Below are 17,119 nucleotides of genomic sequence, written 5' to 3'. Positions count from 1 at the left end.
TAGTAAAACTTTGGTCGGCCATTGTGGCCCCGCCCTCCCCCCAGGGGTCATGTTTTGAGAAATTAATCAAACTACCTGAAGATGCTTACATATAAATATATCAATTATGTTTCATCTTTCCTTGCCCAGTGGTTCTTGAGAAGAAGATTTTTAAAGATTTTTCCTATATATTCCTATGTAAATCTTTGATCGGCCATTTTGGCCCCATCCTACCCCCGGGGGTCATGATTTGAACAAACTTGAATCTACAGTACCTGAGAATTATTCCACATGAGTTTCATCTTTCCTGATCCCGAGGTTCTTGAGAAGAAGATTTTTTAAAAAGGGTTTCCTATATATTCCTATGTAAAACTTTGATCGGCCATTTTGGCCCCACCCTACCCCCAGGGGTCATGATTTGAACAAATTTGAATCTACACTACCTGAGGATGATTCCACATGAGTTCATCTTTCCTGGACCAGTGGTTCTAGAGAAGAAGATTTTTAAAAGGTTTCCTATATATTCCTATATAAAACTTTGATCGGCCATTTTGTCCCCAATTCCTACCCCCGGGGGTCATGATTTGAACAAATTTGAATCTACACTACCTGAGGATGATTCCACCTGAGTTTCATCTTTCCTGGCCCAGTGGTTCTTGAGAAGAAGATTTTTAAAGATTTTTCCTATATACTCCTAAGTAAATCTTTGATCGGCCATTTTGGCCCCACCCTACCCCCAGGGGTCATGATTTGAACAAACTTGAATCTACACTACCTGAGGATGATTCCACCTGAGTTTCATCTTTCCTGGCCCAGTGGTTCTTGAGAAGAAGATTTTTAAACATTTTTCTTATATATTCCTATGTAAAACTTTGATCGGCCATTTTAGCCCCACCCTACCCCCGGGGGTTATGATTTGAACAAACTTGAATCTACACTACCTGAGGATTATTCCACATGAGTTTCATCTTTCCTGGCGCAGTGGTTCTTGAGAAGAAGATTTTTTAAAATGCCATTAATTTTTCTCTAATTCATAATTATCTCCCCTTGGAAAAGGGTGTGGCCCTTCATTTGAACAAACTTGAAACCCCTACACCTAAGGATACTTTGTGGCAAGTTTGGTTGAAGTTGGCCCAGTGGTTCTTGAGAAGAAGATGATAATGTGAAAAGTTAACGACAACAACGACGACGACGACACCAACGACAACGACAGACAACGGACAAATTTTGATCAGAAAAGCTCACTTGAGCCTTTGGCTCAGGTGAGCTAAAAATGTGCATTATCATCTACACTGACAAACCTTTGTTTGCCTTATATGGCTATTGATATAAATTCGCACAGGGGATCTCACCACGAGCAACTGACCATTCGTTGAATGATTAGCAACGTTTACGCCAAATACATGTTTACAATTTACTTCCAACACGTAGTTCAGGTCAATCTATGATCATGTTAATGGGCTGCAATATAAAAGAAATGAACAAAATACAAAGATAAAAAAAACTATGAAAGATATTACGGGCGTTTTTAATTTGTTGTTAAATGGAAAAAAAAGTTAAATAGAATGTAGTTTGTGTCTAGTTCAGAACACAAGCGCTTCAAGGGTAAGGAAAACGAGCAGCATCTCCTACGCATTTAAATGGACAAAACGTTGTTTACGTTCGTGATCAGGTGTTCGGCTAGGGAATTCACCTGGCAATTGTATTCACCGAAAGTACAACGAGGGAATTACTTTTGCAGTATGACTTCAGAAACCTAGACTTCCGCCGTTTATTTAACAAATGAATTGTTTGTTATTATAAGCATGAAAATAATATTTTTAAAAATGCTTTTCATTTACCATAAGATTTTCCTTTTTTTCAAGCGTAAAATTCCTGTAGTATTCGTAGTAACCCATAATGCAATACTCATTCAGCTGATTGGTCAGTTAAAATCGTGCTGGTGCCTCATTTGCTAATATGACGCCAAAAAATATAGTCCGGGTTCCCATGAAAAAGTATTTGTCCAAAAAGAAATTTGAATTCATGACTGCAGAAAATTGTATTATAGCGAATACTTATTTAAGTTTGAATGAATGTAAAAGAGATCGATTGACTGAAGTACATTTCAACAGACATTATCAGCTGATTCTAGGGTGGTGAAAACTGAAACGCGACATAACTTTTCTGTTTACAAAAAAGAATGGCTGCATGCAATAAATGAAGAAAATTTTGTCGGCATTACTTATTTGGATTTTAGCAAAGCATTTGCTCTAAGACTTGTTAATCATGATATACTAATCAGAACACTACAACGCATTTTTATGGTAACGATATTTCATGCAATGAAACAACTTATAATCATGACCTCTATCAAATACAACTAAATCATACTACAGAGCTATCATCGCCAAAAATACAAATTGGATTTTAACTTCATTTACACGTTTTGTTTTGTTTTTTTTTTTTTTTTTTGAAAAATGAAGTTTTATGGTCTCTGGTTCTTCTCTCCATTTTTTGTACGAATATCATTTGTGTCTTTCATTAAATGTTTTAAAAAACATATATAGAGTTTAAAAATCAATGAGGGTTGGGATAGCATTTTTAAAAAAAGTTTTGTTTAAAAATTTTACACTTTATAACAAATGAATCATCTATACTATTTTCAAGTAATTTTTCAGCACATCAAAACAAATATCGGTCTAACAGTATAAGTACCGGTATTGATCGAGAATTATTCCAGAAGTTTGAAATTATTTTGTGACCATACGCGCGGGGGTATTTTACGTAGTTCTTAGTTTACCGCTTAAGTAGTGCAAATTTCCTCCGCGTAAATAACCACTTTTACAGTCTATGATTACATGTAACTCCAGAAATAATGCTATAGGAATTTACGAGATCAAATTCATGAACAGGAAGACATGGGGGAAGAAAGTCACATTTTTAATAAATTATGCAAAATTTACATATTATAAGGAAGTAATTGAAAATAAATCTACTTCCAGGGAATGTGGGGTTACTTAAATCCGCTGGCCTTAAAATCAGACAAATTCGTCTCCTTTCAATATAATATTTTAATAGTTTATATCGCGATAATTTACAGGATATTGCATTTACTTCTAATGAGCATTTTGCCAAATTCTAAAAAAATTACATAATCTTTTGTTTACTTCTTTTGAATCAGAAAAATTGAAAAGATACAACATAGTAATCTTCACAAAAATGCAATAAACACACAAAAGATAATAAGGGTATACTTAAATGCAATTACAAGTACAGGTGTATATTAAAGCATCGCTTCATTGGAAGTATTGATTTCGCTCTCGGTGCAACAGAACCAGTTTTTACCCATTTTAAAATAAGTCAGTACAACAAAACTAAACTGTGAAACGAATCGATTGTTTGCACAAAAAAAATGTCCTCCGAAACTCACTAGAAAACTTCGATATTAGTCCTGCGAGAGAAAACACTTAATTCGTCGGTTGAGAATGTTTTGTTCAAGTAATCAGAGTCATGAAACTGAAAATGGCTCATGTTTCCAGAACTGTAATGTTCACCTTTTTAATCATCCTAAAGAGAAAGGACGACTAGTTATACCAGTATTTATCAATATCATCGCCATTGTTAAGTTAAATATGTGCCGAGCTGTTTATTTTGACAAGATACAACTAAAGCTTATCGTTATCACATAAATTGGTGTTAGCGCTATAGTTAAGTAGCAGTTGTACCGTGCTGTCGTATCCCTTTTGACGAGCTAAATAAGAGGACTTGTTCCATTTCATGTCTGCACCTTTATCCAGTAACAGTTGTACCGTGCTATTATGTTCATTTAGACAAGCAATCCACAAAGCGCTTGCTCCACTTTTGTCACACAAATTGATATTTGCGCCGTTTTTAAGCAACAGTTGTACCGTGCTAATATATCCATAATAGCAAGCAACGTGGAGAGGAGTGACTCCATAATTATTACATAAATTGATGTCGGCACCATTGCTCAGTAACAGTTGTACTCTGTCATCATGTCCATCTTGACAAGCTAAATACAGAGGACTGACTCCATCATTGTCACTTAAATTAAGATTGGCACCGTTGTTTGCTAGCAGTTGTACCATGCCATCGTGCCCATTGTAACAAGCCATATAAAGGGGACTGGGTCCATTATCAAAACATAAATTGATATCGGCACCTTTATTTAGTAATAACTGCACCATGCTTTCATGCTCATTTAGACAAGCCATATAGAATGGACTTGCTCCTTTCTTGTTACATAAATTGATGTCGGCACCGTTGTTCAGTAGCAGTTGTACCGTGCTATCATGTCTATTCTGACAAGCTACATACAGAGGACTTGTTCCATTCTTGTTACATAAATTGATTTCGGCATCGTTGTTCAGTAACAATTGTAATAATGCTATCATATCCATCGTGAGAAGCTGCATGTAGGGGACTGAGGCCATCACAATCACATAAATTGATGTCAGCATCCTTGTTTAGTAATAGCTGTACCATGTTAACATGCTCATTGTAACAAGCTGTAAAAAGAGGGCTGGTTCCTTCATTATCACATAAATTTATGTCAGCACCGTTGTTCAGTAAAAGTATTACAGTGCTGTCATGTCCATTTTGACAAGCTATATTAAGAGGGCTAACTCTATTCTTGTTACATAAATTGATGTCGGCCCCGCCTTTCAGTAACAATTGTGCTGTGCCAGCATGTCCATTTTCACAAAGCTATATTAAAGAGGGCTAACTCCATTCTCGTTACATAAATTGATGTCGGCCCCGCCTTTCAGTAACAGTTGAACAATGCTATCATATCCTTTTTGACAAGCTTTATAAAGAGGACTGACTCCTTTATTGTTACATAAATTGATGTCGGCACCGTTGCTCAGTAACAGTTGTGCCGTACTAGCATGTCCATTTTGACAAGCTTTATAAAGAGGACTGAATCCATTCTTGTTACTTAGATTGATGTCGGAGCCGTTGTTCAGTAACAGTTGTACCGAGCTATCATTCCCAAATTCACAAGCTCCATGAAGAGGGCTTGATCCATTCTTATTACACAGATTGATGTCGGCACCGTTGTTTAATAGGCAAAGAATGGTTTTATTACGTCTCTCTCCCTCATTCGTACCAAGTCCAGTCTCTCTCAAATGTTCGTCGTCATTTGAAGCAGCTAATATTAATGGAGTCCAGCTCCCATGAGGTGTAAAGTTGTTGACATTAGCAGCAAACTTTACTAATTCTCGAATCATTGAAAAATTATGGAATACAGAAGCAATGTGAATTGGTAAATAACCACCACCCCACTTTTCCATTATTGATGTTTTTATCAATTCCTCGCTTAGATAATTTATTAGGTTTAAATCGCTATTTGCACACAAAGCGGAAAATATAGGATATTCCTTCAACTGCGTTTCAGAGATACTTTTTAAGAAAAAGGAAGAAATATCATTATGACAAAAAATAATGAATCCGACCAAGGGGCATATTTCATCTTTCCAATTAAGGAAACGAATTTTTGATAAACCAGCGGCGCCTTCAAATGCTTTTGGAAATTCCGATCTGTCTATTTTCCATTTTATTCTGACAAGTAGTTTTTCAAGGGAATCTACTTTTTCTTTAAAGGTTTTTATGACAATCTCTTTCCTTAAACATGGATTGAGTAGAACATCTACAAGGCGTTCTGTTTGCATGTCAATGATAAACCTGTCCACAAGATCACCAATATACTCTTCAGGCAGGTAAACAGTAAAGGGGTCGCGATCTTCTTCTTCTGTCTGTATCGTCTTCATCCTCACTCGGCGTCGTAGAAAACCACTATCTGCGTACTGCATGGTCCCTTGTGGACAATGAACACGGCAAACACCAAAGTCGTTATCTCCATAATAAAGTCATGAAGGAATTGGAAGCCATGTCCGACACGTTTAACATAAGATCCTTTCAATTCATTTAGAGTGCAGCGAATGACTGAAATATGTGTGTTTTCCTGGTAACTCACACATTCCTAAAATTTCTTTATATTTCATCATGGAAATATCGCTTCTTACAATGGAATCTACATTCAAATTGTTTTTAAAAGCTACAATCAATATAAGAGAGCAGAATTTCTTTTTGTCTGTTTCTTCCAAATTTCAATTTCCCGTTTAATAAATTTGTATGGATTTTTAAATAAATCAACTCCTTTTTCTTTGTAGTTTGCCTCCCTTGAAAAAAGCTTACAAAGCAATGGAAAGTAAGCATCTGTTTTGAGTATTTCAGTTTCAATACTTTGGGTTAATTTCATATTCTGTGAATACTGGTAAAAAATTGCTCTTTTCTCTTCAACCGTGAGCCCCATTTTCTTTGTTGTCAATTTCTACTGCAGTAGATTCATCCACTAGGATATCCTTGACTCTCTTGTCATAAAAGACGCATCGTCTACATGAAATCAATAATTTATTTCTCTTCAAGCACATCTCCAGCATTTCCTCAAAACTTTTCCATGAATGATATGAAATTTCATCCAAAGATTCCTTGCCTAAAGGATCATTGAAAACGAATAAAAACCGAGTTTCTGAGACTCCATTTGAACAGATCGTTTTTATTTCTTCCACCTTATTCACAGGTATGACATTCCATCCACGCTCTTCATACTTGAGAGCAATATGTTGAATTATTGCAGATTTTCCGGAACCAGAATTACCAACCAGCGCGATTAGGTTCTGACTTTTAAGCTTTTCCTCAACCACTTCACTTGCTCTTGTAGGAATGAAGGCAGTGTCTTCTTCTTGCCAATTCTGGAGAATGTCTTTTACCAGTGTATTTTCTGTAACAAATATGTCATTTCAAATAAAGTGTAAAAATGTGAAATGTTATTATCAAAATTATATTTTTCTTTAAAGCTTTAAATCTTTTAAAACTAAATGTATTCTATTTACTTCTTTTCATTTTAGTTTTGAAACATATATATTGTTGCAATCTTAATTTAAATGCATTTATCAAATTTATGTTAACTTGTAATACAAACTTCCGCCATATATCGTACATAGTATTTATCTGAATAACAGTAGGCATAATATTAACCTTTGTTTTCCGATTTTAATTTCGACTCTAACAAATCCTGCTCCAAGGAAGACATCTTTTCCATTAAACATTGGTTATTCTTATAATCTTCTCTAAGTTTTTCTATGACTGTTGTTTCGTTTTCCTCTTCCAAGGTCTGTCTTTGAATGTTACTAAGGCCAGTCATGTAGTCTTTCTTTGTGCACGTTTGCAATCTTTGGCAGATATCTGTTATGACTGACCACGTGTTATCAAAATCTGTCTTTGAGGTAGAAGCCGAGCTTATGTGTCCAAACATGCTGTTTCGTATTAATCTGATCTTGACGTCATCACCGGTCGTTATTTGTCCGATTGCCGGCATCGTGTTTCCACCCCAACCTTTTGTTGGACGAGGAATCTTTGTACATATGTTTCTTATCAGTGTATATAACAATGTAATATCAAATTGTTTATAACCATCTGTTTTGGCACCTATAAGACGAAGTTCTTGCTCGGGGCGTATGTTTTTATAAACCGATGATGATTTTACTTTGTTGTAGACAAGGCCAGGAGGTACCTCCATTTCTAAGACGTCTCTACAGGCCTGGGTTAATTCTTCGTTTATTGCCATTCCGAGTTTGGCAAACCTGGAACGGTCATCAGCGTTTGGTCCAGAAGTCATTCTTTGGTGTGATTTTTTTACAGATAAAAACACTCTGAAATGAAAATGCAATATTTAATCGACGTTACTGTAATTAATGTCTAACATACTAACTAATATTATTAAGTGATATTTTTTAAAGTATTTATTTATGCATTTATTTATTATATTTAGATCTTACCACCTTTCTGTGGAAAGACCTCTTGAAATGCTTATATTTATTATAGAAAGTGTTGCTAGAATCCCGAGGTGAGCATGCTTTCACGAAAAAATTCGGGTCATATTTATAAAATTCAAAACACTGATTAAGGCTTCGTGCGAATGAGTGGAATAATTACTTTACAGTTTTATATTTAATACAGTGGGATTCTAACAACACTTTTTATGCATAATAGGTGTTCTTGGACTACTATATTCTTTACTCTAAGTTATCACACTCCGGAAGCTGTTGTTCTGTTATCTTTTTTTTACTAAGGAACAGTTTGCTATTAATAGAAGTCATGTGATGCCGTGGTTATGATGCATGTCGTTGCTTTAGACACTCTTTTATCTTTATGCAATATACATAATAATAGTTTACGTTAATTAATAAGCAGTTTTGGTAAATTATCAAACTTAATTTTCTTTAAAAAGTCTAAATTTGGGGAGAAATGATTTATATGCTTTCTTAATATACCTGCATTGCTATATAATTGAAATACTTGATCCTTTATATTTAGAAAATGGAAAGAATAACGACGAGCCTATTTTGATAAAACATTTGCTTGAGGGAGAGAAGGGAATTATGGAATGGGCTAGGGAAAATGATATTTGGTTTTACACTGTGGATTCAGAGATTCATAAAATGTCATTAAATCAGTTGGGTTACATTCCGAGTCTCCAAAAAAATCGAGAACAAGAAATTTGAAATATAAATATTGATAATAATGGGAACAAGATATAAAGGCATGATGAGCCCCTCTATATATTCGAAATTGGTTTATATGAATTTCAAGCAATAAATATCTTGGTACGATTGATTACTTTATCTTTTTGATTTTATAATTCCTATAACTAAGAAACATGAAGAATAATGATTTTGTTTTTGAGTAATTTAAATTCCAGTCATTTTTGTCTCCCGCTTGAAAATTGGGGGATAATAATTTGGGTATGTCCGTCCGTCATTCTGTCTGTCTGTAATGCTTTCGTTTCCACCGGATATCTCGAGAACCCTTTGAGCTTTCGCAATGAAATTTTGCATAGCAACTACCTATGGACTAAAGAAGAATCCTATTGATTTTGAGGTCAAAAGGTCAAAGGTCAAGGTCATAAATTTGCAAATTCTGTCTTTATAACACTTTCGTTTCCGCACGATATCTCGAGAACCCTTTGAGCTTTTGCAATGTAATTTTACATAATAACTCCCTGTGGCTTAAGGAAGACCCCTATTAATTTTGAGGTCAAGAGGTCAAAGTTCAAGGTCATAAATGTATACATTCTGTTTGTGTGTAACACTATCTTTTTCGGGTGATATTTCAAGAGGATTTTGAGCCTTTGCAATGTAATTTTACACCAAAAGTCCCTAGGATCTCTCTCATCCCTCTCAAAGTGTCCAGCCCCGTTTGTTTTAGTATTTATTGTTATTACATCTCGCTATTTTAGCACAGGGGCATGAAGGATTCTCTGAATTAGCTTGTTATTTTTGAAAATTTAGTACACTTTACTTTCTGGGGCTGATAAAGGCAAGATAAATATTATTTTTAGGAAAATAATGTTCTAACCTTAGAATGTGAAGCAACTTTTAATTTCTTTAATGCAAAAGAATTAGATACCAATAAGGGCGAAACGATTACACGTGTAAACGGCGACGTTTCGATTATATGCTCTAAACGTTTACAGTTTGAGTAAACGTTTACACGAAGGTCATTATCAATGTCTATCAGAAATAAAGTTTAACAAAAACAAATTGTTTCATTTCATAATTTACAAAAGAAACACCGTCTTTGACCATTTAATAAGCAACAATCTAAACCGGAATCATATTGAATGAAAATATATAAAACCCGATACGGGCTAACATAATTAATTCCGATTTCCGAGTTGCTAATACTAGCGATGTTTTACGACACTTGAAATATAAAACTTGATATATTTCGATTAAATAAATATAATACATTTTTCACGTCTTTGAAAAGTTTCAATACAGTCAGCAGGTCTTGTTGTACTTTTTTCGAGATTAAAAGATCCATCTTTACAATTATTTTTTCTACGTCCGGTAGCCAAACAAACCAAGCAGTTGGGTGACGAGGTCGGAAGTGAATGAGTATAATGCGCCTCAAATTCTTACAGTTAAATCACAATGACCAACAATAAATTTGTAATAACAACTCATACTTATATAAAAGTGAAAGAATTGATTATTAAATTCGAGTTTCATGAGTAAGTATCCATAAAAATCCAACATAGAATATCTCCCGTTTAAACGGTACCGTTTCGTTTACTGCTATCCGTTTAAACGTTTACAAAATTCAGTAGACGTTTCACCCTTAGATACCAATAGACTGTTTTTGAAAAAAATAGATATGTTTTCATCTACCCCATGACCCCATGACATTGTTAGCGAACAAGAACTCTGCTTAAAGCTTCCTCACAATTACATGTCGCAAAAGAGCTAGACCAGCCCATTGTCATTATGTATTTTTTTATTCAATTCGAAGACAAAAATAATATTTGAGTAATAATGTAGGTAATAGATGTACTAATTGTTAGTCTATTATTTAAACAATGAATCGATGACGAATTTTTCTGTTATTTTCCGGTAATATCAGGGAGCACACGGTGGGTTTAACTGGTCGGCAGGGCAGGGGATGCTCACTTCTCTATGGCACCTGATCCCACCTCTGATGTTTAGGAGGTCCGTGTTTGCTCTGCTCCTAATTTGTATTGTTTTATGGACTTTTGATCTTGATTAATTGTTCGTTATCTCCTTATGGTTCATGTTCAGTGTATCATTTTATTTCCGGGGGGGGGGGGTTAATATTTATGGGTAAGCAAAATTGTATTGGTTCTTGAGGGCGTAATTTCATGGGTCCCTCGATATAAAGAAGATTCACATAAAATATATGTGACATACAAAATGTTTTTTTCATGGATTAATGAGACCAATAAAATATCAGAACACTGCTTTGCAATGCACCATGATACTTCAACAGTATTTGTAATGTATACTAATAATTAGAAAGACTAAAACATATTCGAGTCAACAGTATAAAAACAGTCCAATTATTTTGAAAAGTAATTTCTTTGAATGTATTTTTTAACATGGTTTAAAATTTTTTTTTCTATTTCAGACATTTTTTATGCGCCTGGATTGATGGATCCGGGGCGTATATTGTTTTTGTTCTGTCTGTTTGTTTGTCTGTTTTATTGTTTGTCTGTTTGTCTGCAAACTTTAACATTCGCCATAACTTTTGAACCATGAAGGATAGAGACTTCATATGTAGTACGCATGCTCCACTAATTAAGCTCTTTCAAATTACACCAAGGTCAATGGCCGTGTGACTTTGACTGTGTCCTATATGCTAAAAATAACTTTTATCTGCAAACTTTAACCTTCGCCATAACTTTTAAACCATGAAAGATAGAGACTTACTATTTAATATGCGTTCTCCACTAATTAAGCTCTATCATATGACCTCAAGGTCAAGACCTTGTTACCTTGACTGTGACCTGTATGCTAAAAATAGTTTTTGAACCTTCACCATAACTTTCGAATCATAGAAGATAGAAACAGCATATTTAGTTTGCAAACTCTTCTAATTAATCTCTTTCAAATGACACCAAGGTCAATGACTTGTGACCTTGACTGAATTTTCTGCTAAAAATAGTTTTTTTGTATAATTATTTGCCATAACTTTTGAACCACAAGAGATAGAGACTTGATATTTGGTATCCATACTTTACTAATCAATTTCTTTCAAATGACACCAAGGTCAATGACCTTGACTGTGACATATGCTAAAAATAGTTCTTTTAGAATTTTGTTGCCGCTGGGCGCATAGTGTTTCACAAACACATCTTGTTCTTTCATTTTTTTATTTTTATCACACACGGGTATTTTTCTGATTTTTCCTTATATATATTCTTCATTTGTATTGATTTTAAAGAAATGTATGATTTTGTATGATGAAAATAATGTCTCCATGCTTTTGTTTCTGTTTATCTTTTAAATGATGTTTTTATATAAAATAAAAAAAATCATTAAACCTAATTTTTTATTTTCCTATTTTTTTTTCAATGTCTGTTTTACAAAAGCAAATTATACAGATAGAAGACTTCTCAATATAATTTATGAATCAAAGACAGTAAATGAAATTAAAAAATATAGTTAATACTTTGGGTTATCATATTGGTTGATAATGACTTGATGTTAATAAAGGGGGTGTTATGTTATCAAAGTATGCCCACTAAAATAGCAGTTTTACAAGAAAAAATACAATTTTGTTATTTTCCCATATAAATGAAAATGAAGGGACCAATAAGTGTCTGTGTTACAATAGAGTAAACAACTGTAGACAGATATAAAGAGTTACACATTATTCAGCAGTTCTTGGATGATAAAAAAAATTACATAGCTCGATGATATGATTACATGTTGACACCTATTAGAGATTTTCAGACGTCTTGCAGGGAAACAAAGTATTGTACTTCTTTCTAAACTCTCTAAAAAAATTAAGAATACAAAATTGGGAAAAAAAGATTCAGAATTGGGAAAATATGGCTGATTTTTTGATTGGGAATGGGTCCTGTAAACGGACCCAAAAACAAGCCAGGAAAACCCCTGTTACATCTAACAACATCCCATAGAGGGTCACGTCAGAGGTCAAATTCGGAACAACTCTAGACATATTCGTGTCTATTACGTCAATAAATGTACACTGATTTTGCGAGCGACAATTTGATTGGCTGATAGAATTTGACCTCAGACGTGACCCTCTTTGGGATTTTGTTAGATGTTAGTGTAGCGAGTATGCGAGCGGATCTTACATCTAATTTTAATTAGAAGTGATGTATATTGTACTAACCTCAGGTACCTTATGACTGTTGATGTATATACATGTATCGTTTTGCAATGCTTGATACAGAATTAGGATTTAGGCATGTACTATCTATGTCAAATCAACAAAATTATTTTCATGTGTTAAAAAGATTTGAATTGAATTTGAACATTTTCTGTTACACACATGTATGTTGATGTAGCTTGTAAATGAAACACTTCTAGCATGTGTTTGTTTACTTGTCTTTTCTGATAGTACTTAGGAAAAAAATGTTTTTGAACTATTATTACATTCCACTTAAATTAAGCTCAGTAAGTAGAATTTTTATATATATCATAAGCCATAAAAATTTTTGAATGCATTTATTTCTAATTCTTCTGCCTTTTACACAAGTAATCTTCAGTTGAACTTTAATTCCACCTTCTTTAATAAAATCTTTAATAAAAAACCATTAATTCCACTGAGTAAAAGTAGATTGCAAAGCAGATCCAATTTTTTGGTTTGGTATTTTTTTTCCAACACCTTCCATTAAAAAAAAATCTAAATTAAAATATCACCCACACCATGTACACAGAGAATTGTGTAAGTTTGTCCCCCATGTTCCAGAAGTTTTATGATCTATGAAGTATACAATATGTCTTTTTATTTATTTATTTTAGTAGACAATTTATTCCTCTTTTCAGAAGCAGACTATTAGATAAAAAATGCATTGCTTAGATTTGGTTTCCAGATATTGCTAATTTAGCAAACAGTAAATAATATTTTGACTTTGCTTAACTTTAATTTTAAAGTACTCTGTAGTCTAAACCATTGGAGTGGGTGTTATCTTGTTACCTACAAGCTTCTTTTTCACAAGTTGCAAGATGAACAAATAAAACAGCTTCAAAACATTTTAATTTTCTTAAAGTGTTTTTGTTAAATTTGTATAAACATGTGCATTTGTTAATGTATATTTATGGACTATATATAACTACAAAAAAGTTCAATAAATACTGCATTATTAAGATTTCAATTCATCATATGTTTCTTAACTGAATTATTTTCATGTATGGATATCTTTAAAATTCACAAAATTAAAGTTCATGTTTGTTACAGTTTGTATCAATAGCTGAGGGTAACCATGGTATTTATAATTTGAAAGAATTTTGTTCAATTATAAAGCATGACTAAAAGCTTTGGACCTTTTAGTTCCAGGGTTTCACTTTCCAATTTTTGTAGCAATAAAATGACTTGCCAAATGGGGTTTTTGTTAAAAAAAAAATCTCTGAAGGAATTTTAGTACTGTACCTATCCTCAAAAGAACTTCATTTTTCATAATATTTATTGTGTGTGTTCTTTTGAAGAAAAAAAAATAATATTAGAGTGGTTTATTAATTAAGTATATTGTTTCTCAAAGGATGAATCCAGAATATGCCTTTATACTCTCATGTCATCCAGAACTTGTGAAATTTTTTTCTGATACTCCCATTTATAATTTTTTTTTTTATTAAAAAAATAAATAAGACACTTCCACCTTGTTATTTTAATTTAAAAAGTTGTCCATATAATTTTGAGGCGATATGCGCAAATATAAATTGATAAAAATAACCTAATTGCAGAATTATGAAGAACAGGTGCGTGTGGTGGATTTTGATCCGCTCCCCTGTTTAAACAAAAATGGCGTCGTACAGCAGACGCTTCGTACTGACGGTACTCATCGTAATTTTCGTGAAATACTGCAAGTAGAAATATTATCTTTGATAATTTCGTTTAGTATCAGTGCATACAGGAAAATATTCATCCGATTTCCACCAAAACATGACCGATTCTGTCAGGAATGTGGAATTCTAGTCGAAAATTCTATGGCATGTCCTGTCGCACGACTGCTTTTTTGTGTGTTTTCAAAGACTTGAAATATCACCGGTGAGTTTATTAATTCTAAACAACTTTTTCTTTCTCCGAGACGATTGGTGGTTTGAAAAAATTGTGTAATTTATGTATCTTGCAAAAAAATTACAAATAACTACCGTTTAACAGATTTTTAAACATAAAAACAAAAATCGGCAATAATGGGTACTCGGCAATAATGGGTACTCGCACGTTAGAGGTTAATACTCCTTTATTTAAGAACATTTTAAATGAACCTTATTGAGACACTGCTTTAAAATGGCGGTACGTTATTGATTTTTTTCACCGGTTTAAAGGTGTGCCACGTATATATCCTCGAGGAACCTATTTCGGTGGTATTAGCAACCTTCGCGATAAAATAATCTTGACGGGAAAGATTAAAATAAAACAAATGTGACTAACCTCTGAGGGACTCTTTATTTAATCAAATTATTTCCATATTAGCTAATAAAAAAATCTATAATTTGTTTTTCTTGCGATTTCTTTTTTCCTTGTTGTTTACGTAAGCAGAACTGTTGAGGTACCTAAATCGGTGGTATGGTACTTCTCAAAAGTTTTTACCCTAATAACACGAACCACAGGCATAAATTTATTAACAACGACTATTAAATCGTATACTTGAACAAAGGGATAAATAAAAATTCTATTAAAGTTTTATTTATTATTGTGACAGGGACATAAATAAATTCATAACCAAATCTTATAACTTTTGTTGTGCAGCAAAACTGCAAGTGGATCCAGTGGTTACAATTTTCGCAGTTACACTTAGCTCACTTCACAAAAACAACTTATTTATTTATTTTTTATTCATTTTTTGTATTTATTTATTTTACCAACATGAAACTATATAAACTTTCAATAGCTTTCTTTAGATTTCTGAATTAATTTCTATGTATTTATTTACTAACAATTTACCAACAAGATCTAGAAAAATATACCCCCGGTATCAAAAACATATAACAGACACTAACTTTTGGACATCCTCTGTATTTCTATTTAATTATGCTAGCCATATGACAGTCACGTGACTTGAAAGCGCAGACGGTAAGCTGCGACTACAGTATGTATTTCGATTAATTATTTCTTTTAAATCTATATTTAGAAGTGAATTACATTTAAATATTTTTAGCATTAAGAAAATATGGTATTTTTTGTTGATATGACAATATCATCCATTTACTTACACTTTTCTCTGGCATTTTGGATTTTTTTTCACAGAGTCGTAAGCTTCCGTGTTTACAAACACTACGCAAAAATCGATGACGTCAGATCTCGCACGGTAAGAAAACGCGCGTGCCCAATGGGAAATACCACCGATTTAGGAACCCCACCGATTTAGGACCCTTGACGATAAATCCCTGATTTTCTTTATAAATTATTGAAATACTTACAGGAATGTAGTTCCATCCGGAAAATATCCAGATCATAGTTTAAAAGATTTAGAACGTTTTGTCCATATTGATAATCAGTGTTGCATGATATATTTCGATCATATGACTATCAAATATCAAGGTTTAAAGAGGCAAAAGAGGCTGGGGTGTGGCAGCCATTTTCAGACTATTTCGATCTCCTTTAGAAGAAGAGCTCCATATAAAGATATACAAAAATGATCAAATTTTAAAACTAAAATGTATGAATTTTTTCTTTGCCAAATGATAGTTGACAGCTTAAAAATAAGTTAAATCTGGTGGTTAATTTGTTGATTTGATGACCCCTCAGCCTCCTTAATGTCGGCAATGATATTTTAATCCATAAGCAAGTAGAGACTAGACCAAATTTAAAATCTACGTTGCAGTAGACGATAACATTTCTACCTGTGTTTAAGGGACCAGGCAAAATTTATCGTAATGATGGTACAAACGGGCATATGGGACAATGAGTTTAATCATGGTACCAAGACATTTTCAGCATTAAGTACCCATGGGACACAAACCTTTTTCAATGACTAACAGTACTTAACCCAAAAGAAGTATTCATTTTATTTTTTTTTTTAAATTTCGGGAAAAAAAACATATCTTTGAAACTGAAGTGAAGGATACAAATGGCAACATAAATCTTTTAATGGAAAATATTACAACAGATGAAAATGAACGTAAACAAAAAACATTGATTTCGATGTTTGAAATATCTGTAGTCTGAGAGACTCTTTAATTTTTTTGTTCCACATTATCTCACTAACACCGAGATGTAACCATGGGACAATTACTTTTTTATACAGAAAATCCCAAAGCATGGGACTGATATTTTTTTTAATACCAAAGCCATGGCCGGGACACGTATACTTTTTCAAAATGAGGATTTTGTTTTGTACTGGTCAAATCATTGTGATAAATTTTGCCTGGTCCCTAAGAGCAGTGCCTTTTAAATCTTCAGCAATATATCACATTTATAGAGAACTGCCTTAAAAATCTTCAGCAATATATTTACTCGTATGTATTTACAATGATCATGTACGTACTATTCTGAGGTTTCTTTTTTTACCTCGATAATTTCATCAACTGACAAAAATACTGACAATTTTGCTTTAATTTAAAAATGGTATAAGTAGACTTTT

General features: G+C 33.2%; 2 protein-coding genes across 2 annotated transcripts; both read right to left on the bottom strand.

Moving 5' to 3' along the window:
• Positions 1–4,867: 4,867 nt before the first annotated feature.
• LOC134278870 (E3 ubiquitin-protein ligase HACE1-like) lies at positions 4,868–5,795 on the bottom strand (the record flags this gene model as incomplete). Its single annotated transcript, XM_062761170.1, has 2 exons — positions 5,489–5,795; positions 4,868–5,203 (listed from the first exon to the last, which is right to left on the bottom strand). Coding segments are annotated over exons 1-2 (643 nt in total), but the record flags the coding sequence as incomplete, so codon positions are not given.
• A 486-nt stretch (positions 5,796–6,281) lies between these two features.
• LOC134278868 (uncharacterized) lies at positions 6,282–7,663 on the bottom strand. The gene is made up of 2 exons (XM_062761169.1): positions 7,024–7,663; positions 6,282–6,766 (listed from the first exon to the last, which is right to left on the bottom strand). The coding sequence occupies exons 1-2, from the start codon at positions 7,661–7,663 to the stop codon at positions 6,282–6,284; spliced, it is 1,125 nt and encodes a 374-aa protein (XP_062617153.1).
• Between the last annotated feature and the right edge of the window lie 9,456 nt (positions 7,664–17,119).

The sequence above is a fragment of the Saccostrea cucullata genome, unplaced genomic scaffold (genome assembly GCF_032062105.1).
Source record: "Saccostrea cucullata isolate Sc308-1 unplaced genomic scaffold, CSIRO_AGI_Scuc_v1 ctg5925, whole genome shotgun sequence".
In the NCBI taxonomy this organism is placed as follows: domain Eukaryota; kingdom Metazoa; phylum Mollusca; class Bivalvia; order Ostreida; family Ostreidae; genus Saccostrea; species Saccostrea cuccullata.
This window is presented reverse-complemented; position numbering and strand designations above follow the sequence as displayed.

What these genes read in the sequence shown, in the direction of transcription:
- LOC134278868 (XM_062761169.1), bottom strand. Translation starts at nt 7,663, where the DNA reads ATGACTTCTGGACCAAACGCTGATGACCGTTCCAGGTTTGCCAAACTC. An exon ending in ATTAAAATCGGAAAACAAAG is followed by an intron (nt 6,767 to 7,023) that starts GTTAATATTATG and finishes TATTTGTTACAG; the next exon opens with AAAATACACTGGTAAAAGAC.